Source organism: Herpailurus yagouaroundi, unplaced genomic scaffold (assembly GCF_014898765.1).
Source record: "Herpailurus yagouaroundi ecotype Mexico unplaced genomic scaffold, PumYag 28, whole genome shotgun sequence".
Taxonomy (NCBI): domain Eukaryota; kingdom Metazoa; phylum Chordata; class Mammalia; order Carnivora; family Felidae; genus Herpailurus; species Herpailurus yagouaroundi.
In genome coordinates, this window is record NW_024412376.1 from 147,208,096 (window position 1) to 147,216,548 (window position 8,453).

General features: G+C 36.0%; 1 protein-coding gene across 3 annotated transcripts in view; it reads right to left on the minus strand.

Annotated features, from left to right (window-relative positions):
- Nucleotides 1–8,453, minus strand: part of TBC1D19 (TBC1 domain family member 19) — a 145,250-nt gene that overhangs the window by 81,355 nt on the left and 55,442 nt on the right. For all 3 annotated transcript variants that reach the window (XM_040486269.1, XM_040486288.1, XM_040486280.1), the window contains one exon: nt 3,633–3,705. In XM_040486269.1, the coding sequence (XP_040342203.1) occupies nt 3,633–3,705 (73 nt within the window). The remainder of the gene's footprint in view (nt 1–3,632; nt 3,706–8,453) is intronic.

Genomic DNA, 8,453 nt, shown 5'->3' on the forward strand with positions numbered 1-8,453 from the left:
CCCCCCCCCCCCCCCCCCCCCGCTCGAACACCCGGACCGCGAGATCGTAACCTGGCTGAAGTTGGACGCTTAACCGACTGCGCCACACAGGCGCCCCAGGATTTCTCATAGTCTTAAAGATAGTGACACAAACTAAAGATCTTAAAAATGTATATGACACAGCCTTTCTCAAACCTTATTTAGCAGTAAGATCCTCTGTTTCACAGGACATCTATCTGATGAATGCTTCATGGAACACACTTCAGAAAATGCTAAGCCAACTAAAGCTGCTTTTTCTTTTAGAAATAATAAACTGTTGAAAATGTCTATTCAGCAAAATCCCATCTCATAAGTTCATTAGTATGTATATTCAGGCAATAATATCAAACACATGACCCCCCCTTATCAAAAAGCCTTATGAAAGAGTATTGATCTTGCTTATCCTTCTAGCATGAGTCTTCTACATGGTTTCCATTTTAAGTATGTAGATGTGTACATATGTGTATTTAAAGTAATGAATATTCATGAGAGTTTGTAGGAATAATGGACATGTCTAACTTTAGATTATTTTAAAATCTGGATTCCATATTATGAAGGTAAGTATTTTTCTCCTGACTCTTATTTATGTAAAAGTTGTTAAGCTAGTAAGTAGGATATGTACCTCAAATATGAAAATTGAGTTAAGAGTATTGATAAAACAGAGGTGACACAGGTTTTTAAAGACGGATATAGTGTCTTTAAGTCAGAGTACACCTAATCCTAAATATAAAACTTGCCTCTAGCCAGACACAAGTATTGGCAATATTTCAAACCGTTAGCAGCACAGTTCCAGTTTGACCAAAGCCACAGACATAGACCAAAACATTAAAAATACCAATGAATTCTAGGCAAAAGTAGTTATCTATAACCCTGTTCTTCTTTCTAAGTAATACTGTTGGTTAGCAATTCTCAAATCATGTAAAAATCCAAGTACTATATCACTGAAATCAATCTCATTGGATAGACACCAATTTAATCCAATTTCTAGCAGTATTGCTTTGAGAAGTAGAGAGTAAAAATAAATGCATCAACTAAAGAGATTATCAATCTCCTCTGGGCAGATATAAGTGCTCCTTCCTCTGCTCCAACTGCCCCTTGTATGCAAGAATAGCAAATACCACACCGAGTCTTATCTATATCTGTATTTCTACTATACCTTCCCTAAGAGTAAAGATTATGTCATATCTATGTGTTCACTAGTCCCTGGCCGTTAGCAGGGTCTCACGTTTGTGAATCAAAGAAGAAAGAACTATACTCTAGATTAAGAAAAATATTGGGTCTTCTAAAGCATAGCTACTATAGAGTTTAGAACAACTTTAAGCAATTCTTAAGGATAATTTAAAAGTAAAAAACATAAATATCACTCAAGGCTGTATTATTATTTCCTTTTCCTTTTGTTGTATATGGCTATCACTGGCCATGAACAGAAATATAGGATATCTGCCTTAATCTGTTCAGATTGCTACAACAAAAAACCCACAGACTGGTTTATAAACAACAGCAATTTATTTGTTACAGTTCTAGGGGCTAGAAGTCCAGGATCAGGGTGCCAGCATGATGGGTTGTGGTGAAGTTCTTCTTCTGGGCTGTAGACTACTGACTTTTCTCTGTGTCCTCACATGGTGGAAGGGGCTAGAGAGCTCTTTTACAAGGGCACTGATCTCATTCATGAGGGCACACCCTCTTGACCTAACCATTTTCCTGAGACTTGACCGAGTACCATCACCTTGGGGGTTAGGACCTCAAAATATGAATTTCGGGAGGACACAAACATTCAAACCATAGCAATATCTTATTCTGTAAGATGTCTGATATCTTCTTACAAAATAAGAAAAGACTATCAAAGGGATCAGGAGGGGAGGCAGCAGACTTTGGAGGCAGACTGCTTAGTGTTGAATCTTGATTCCAGCACTTATTAGCTTTGTGAACTTGGGCAAGTACTTAACATCTTCACTTCTTAACTTTAAAATGATAGTAATACTTCTACCTTACACAATACTAAAAAATTTAAAACCATAATGCAGTGCTACTATATATCGCTAGGATAACTAAAACAAAGATGGAATACATCCAGCATTAGCAAACATATGAGCCAGCTTCTACTCTCATACCTTGTTAGTGGAAGTATAAACTGGTACTACCAGTTTTGAAAATTCTTTGGCAGTTATCTACTAAAAATGAATTTATGCGAACCTCGGGAGAGGGAAATTGCCTTTTCAGGTGTGTATTCAACAGAGGAGTATACACGTGCTCACCAAAAGGAACATACTAGGATGTTCATAGCAGCCTTGTTTGTAACAGCCGCCAACCTGAAACTTCCCAAATACTCATCAACAGTAGCAGGGATAAATAAATGTGTGGTATGTTAATACAGTGGAACGACTATCATGCAAAACAAAATGGCCCACAAATACATAAAACAATATGGTTGAATCTCACAAATATAATATTGAACAAAAGAAGTCAAACATCAAAGGGTAGATACTATATGCTTCCATTCATATTAAGTTCAAGAATTGGCAAAATTAATCCATACTGCTAGAAATCAGAATAGTGGTTATTTTTGACAAAGAGGATAAAGACTGAAGGGGGCCTCAGTATATTGATCTGGGTGGTATTTTAATAGGTGTGCCCAAATCATAAAAATCCAACGAGCCATTCTCTTATAGTATATGTACTTTTCTTTCTTTCTTTTTTTAAAAAATTTTTAAGTAATCTCTACCCCCAACATGGGGCTTGAACTCACAACCCAGAGATCATGAGTCATATACTCTACCAACTGAGCCAGCCAAGCACCCCCTATGCTTTTCTATATGCATTGTACATTAATAAAGTTTTAAAAATGGTAATAATACATACTTTCTAGAGCTGCTAGGGTTAAAATGAGATAATACACATGCAGCACATAGTAATGTACTTGATGACTGTTTATTAGGTTTATAATTATTATTAACAATAAGAAATAGCCAAATTCCTTATTTTATAGAGAAAGAAGCAAGTCCAGAAACGTAAAGTGACTTGTTCAAGTCACACAGCTAGCCAGTGCAGAGGAAAGACTAGAACAATTCCACAAGATGGGCCTCCCATATTTTAAGTCAATTTTTACTTCCTGTTGATTATAGCTAAATACCAATCCGATCTTTTATGAAAAACACATTGTATTATGCACACAAAAAAATAAAAGCTAAGGAAATTTTCTGTTTGGTTAATATTTAAAAGATACTAATTTTATACCCTAAATTTATACTAGGTAGAATATCAGTATTCAATTAACTTGATGATACAAAAAATAAAAATAGATGGTAATGGCCAGTAAATGTAAATATGAGTGCTGCCAATGAGGATTTTGCCAAAAAAACTGACTTATATATGTCTAATGGCTTTTCAAAAATTACTTTAAAGACCTTCAAACAAAAATACAAAATCTAGCTGAATTCTGATCATTGCAACATACAGAGTTCTATTCAATAATTAACAATAATCAAGGAGAATCACAAAGTATGCTTAGTTTTCAGACGTAAAAGAGTTACTAGGTTAATTTGGAAATGAAAAGATGAGCCTTAAACTGACTCTCATTTATCATTAATTATATGCCATCTGAGAGCAACACTCACCAGGAGGCACTTGTGTAGAATCATCTATACCCAGCTGTCCTGTAGTTAAGCCCAATTCTACAAAGAATTCTTTCTGGAAAATAACACACATAGAATTAACATACATCTCAGTGGTTTGTCATACAGTAGAAACAAAAGTCACCTCATCTTAACATCAGCTTCAATAAAAAACCACAATGTAAAATGCATTTTTTGCTTCATTTAAATATCTAAAAAAGGATATTATTGCACTTTTCAGTAGTGATGCATTAGTTCAAAATTTTGCCTTTTTAAGTAATAGATGATTCAGTAAAGACATGATAATTATACTTGTGAGTAAAGAACTAATAACATTAAAATCATTCCTCAAACACAAACACACAATATGTGTAGAATTCATCAATTTTATTTCTAAATTCATCATCTAAAATTACCAATATGATTCTCTACCTGTGTTTTCTGTGGTACTGTACTTCATTCTGCTTTTAATCAACTAAACACTGCAAATATCCAAAACAACTTAAATTAATTTTTAAGTAAAATTAGACTATCAAGTGTTCTGCTAAACTAAAAATAAATCAGATTTACTCTCCAGACTTCCTCCACTTATCTAGTAATGTCTAGTGAAAGTAATCATGTTTGTCTGTTATTTTTTAAATAACACAACCCCATATTGTTCACGTTATGTTTACTCCCTAAGTAATTAAATATTTCTATTAACATTTGCCTCAGTGTTTTGTTACCATTCTAATTGCTAAAACCAAACTTCCTTCTTTAAAAAATGGAATTAGTTTTAATCCTTTATAATTATGTATTACTTAAATAGTGATTTATTTGTGTCCCTCATAAGACAGTTATCCAGCCTAACATTCACACTCGTTTCATTTTTGTACTGATTTTATGTAACTGATGTTATACCTCAATTTTTAACTAAACTTGGCTTTAATCTAGACAAGTTGTAAAGACAAACTAAACTTGTCTTTAATCTAGACTTCAATTTATGTGTCCCATTTTTAATGACTAAAGAGGCAAAAATCTAATGTTATTCATCCATTTTCAACCACTATCTTCTATTTATTGTAAATATTCTTCCTTCATTTAAATCATTAGAATTAATGATAAGGTATTTGGTTATTTAGTAGTCTTCATCTTTATTCTAGAGAAGGGACTTAGGTCCAAAAACATTTCGATATTACCGTCTGTAATCACAATGGAGAATTTTACTTTTGCTAAGACATGTTAAGTCACAGAAATAGAACTCTGAATATCCATTTTCTATTTCACTGCTCTGGACTACTTTTCACTCAACATCACCAGACTTGGGCCCTAATCTCAGATTTCTTTCAAAACTCCCCCTGGGTATTAGGCCTTCTGGAATGCCTTTCTTGATATTCCAGGCTGATATAAGCAACTCTCTATATACATGTATTACCTTTTATAAACTTCTAGCAAAGTACATAATCACATAATTTTGTTACTGTTCATCTCCCCACGAACCTGAAGCTCCGAGAATATAAGGACTGTCTCTTATACATATTTGCACGCCCAGTACTTGGCACAGTGCTCAGTGACATGTAGCAGAGGGGCTCAATAATGATACTGAATAAACCACACCGCTGAGCTCTATTCCAACCGGTTGCCTCTACGTGACTGAATTAGTAAATAGGAATGACTTGACAACTTCACTTCAAGTTGTTTTAAAAAAGAAATGTCGTTTTAACATGGATGAGACTACATAACATTGTGAACTAGGTTTGAAAGCCATCTATTATAGGATCGTATGACTCAGTGAGCACAACCAAGTTTAATACTCATATAGAGACCAAGGTCTCAAATAAACCAAACCTCGAGTCAGAATTGTTATCGCCAGGCCGCAGGACTCAGGGAGGGCAACAACAACTAGTGAGAGCAGGAAGACAAGGACTAACCATACTCTTAGTGGGTATAGCCACAATTCTTTTGAAAATTAGCCACAGGTTTTTGGTTGTTCAATAGCTAAGAATGAAGCCACATCAGTTCTGGGTCTCATCAGACAGAAGACACAATTAGTCCCACTTATGCACATGCTGACCCTTTCATACAGTATCCTTTTCCTGCTTCTTTACCTAGAAAACTCCTTCAAACTAGTCCAAATGGCAGTACCCCTATGGAGACTTCCCACCACTTTCAGGAAAAGAAGCTGCCGCTTCCTTTTCTGTACACTTTGTATAAACTGCTACTAAAAGGACTTCTAACACTTTTTAAAAATAACTTCTTAAAAATTGTTTAACAAAGTTGTAATATTAACGATTAATAGTTACATACTGCTTACTAAGTTCCAAGTACTGTCTATATGCTTTATATATTATTTTAGCTTCCTAGTGCTGCCATCAAAAAAAAAAGTATCACTAACTGGGTGGCTTTCAACAACAAAATGTCTTCTCACAGTTCTAGAGGCTAGAAGTCCAGAATCAAGGTGTTAACAGGGCCAAGCTCTCCCTGAAGACTCTAGGGGAGAATCTGTTCCAAGCCTTTCTCAGCTTCTGGTATTGCCGGCAATCTTTGGTGATCCTTGGCTTATAAATGCGTAACTCCAATCTCTGCCTCCACTGTCTTATGACACTCTCCTTGTATGTCTCTCCTCTGTGTCTCTTCTCTTCTTATAAAAACCTGGTCATATTGGCGTTAGGGCCCACCCTATTTTGATAAGACATCCTCTTAGCTTGACTGCATCCGCAATGGCCCTACTTTCAAATGAGGTCACATTCACAAGTACTGGAGGTTAGGACTTCAACACATCTTTTTGAGGCACACAATTCAACCCATAATTTTGATCTTAACTTACTGATCTGCACAATACTTCTATGAGATATTATTATCCCTATTTTACAAATAAGAAAACTAAGGCTCAAGGTCAAGAAAATTTATTCAAGGTCACATAGCCAGTAAGGGGCAGAGCAAGAACTTAAACCCCAATTAGGTAGCTTCAGAATATAATCAACTAACCATCATGCTATACTGCCTTCACATGCAGCAAATAGTTTAAGAAGTCAAGTCAGCTAAAAAATATATAACAACAATTCCTCCAATATATGCATGTGCGTGTCCATGCGCACGCGCGCGCGCACACACACACACACACACACACACACACACACAACTGGCCACTATCCAGAAACAACCACTTTCAGCTTTTTTTCTGGTATTTATCTCCAGATTTCAATTAACAAATATAGACTGCTATTCTTATCAATTTTAGGTATCTATTGATTTTTCTTGTAAGTATTTTAGCTCATGTACATTCGCTTTTCCTCCGTCCAACGTTCCAATATAATTATATATCAATTCTTGATTAAATCCATATTAAAAGTTTGCATTATGACTATTTAAATATTATTCAGTGCTGAGCCGTGTCGTATGCTATAAATCGGTTTCCTTTATTTTACTTTTTTTGGTACACGCAGCTGATAATGAAATCATTTTTTTCACTAATATAATTTTCTCTAATCATTTATCTCTTCCTATACCCTTCAAGAACTCTGAAAAGATCCTCCACCATATAATTTTGCAAACCTAACAAGTTTGTACCAACTTTTCTTGCAGGTGGTCATCCTGGAACCCTCCAGCCTCTTGCTCCAATCTAGAATCGCTCTGGTCCTGCTGCACACCCTTTGTCCTGAAACTGCTTGTCACTGTCATCCTGGAAATTCTTAGGTCGGAACCCTGTTTCTGGGTCTCCTACTTTGCTCTCTGTATCTATGAGCTTGTTTTGGAGACTTCTACCAACAGTTCCCCAAATAAGAGTAGAGATTTTAGATCACCTAAATATCTGAAAATGTCTACTCCAACTTCACATTTGATTAACTGTTGGTTATATATAGAATTCCTGGCTTGAAATCAGTTGGATTGTTAAAGAGATTATTTCAAAATCTTCTAACTGCCAGTTTTGCTGCCGGAAAGTCAGATGCCACTCTCATTTCTGACACTTTATATGTATTCTGTCTTCCTTCTATGACAAGTTTTTAGTTTTCTTTTCAGGAGGCTTGATACAGGTCTTCTTTCATTCATGACATTGGGTGGGCCTTTTCATACCGGAGATTCTTATCTTTCACGTCTTGGGGATTTTAATAATTCCATTACTTCGGTTTTCTCATTCTGGAACTCCCACTGGTCAGATTTTAGCCCTTCTGGATTGATTATCTAAGTGAAAAAACAAAATTTTCCCTCTTACTTTTCATCTCTTTGGTTTTTTTCCTTGTGTTCTGTCGTCTCATAGAGATTTCCTCAGCTTTGCTTTTGACTCTTCTGATTTTTTTTGCATACCATATTTTTGATTTGTAAAAGTTTTTTTTAATTTTTTTAAATGTTTATTTATTTATTTTTGAGAGAGAGACAGAGCACGAGCAAGGGAGGAGCAGAGAGAGAGGGACACACAGAATCCGAAACAGGCTCCAGGCTCCGAGCTGTCAGCACAGATCCTGACATGGGGCTCGAACTCACAAACCGTGAGATCATGACCTGAGCTGAAGCCAGACGCTCAACCTACTGAGCCACCCAGGCGCCCCTGTGAAAGTTCTTTCTTATTCTTGTTTGTTGTTTTAATGAAACTCTGTTCGTGTGTAATTCTTGTTTCATGAGTTGTATCTTCTCTCTGAATATTAATGGTTTAAATCTTCTACTGGGAAGAAATGGTTAACAGGCTAACCTCTTTGTCCATGTGAAGATGACCTTGGGTTTACCTTCTCCCAGCACTGTTGCCCTGAAAATGTGCTGGCGCTCTCTCTCTCTCTCTCTCTCTCTCTCTCACACACACACACACTCACACACACACACACACACACACACACACACACACACACACAC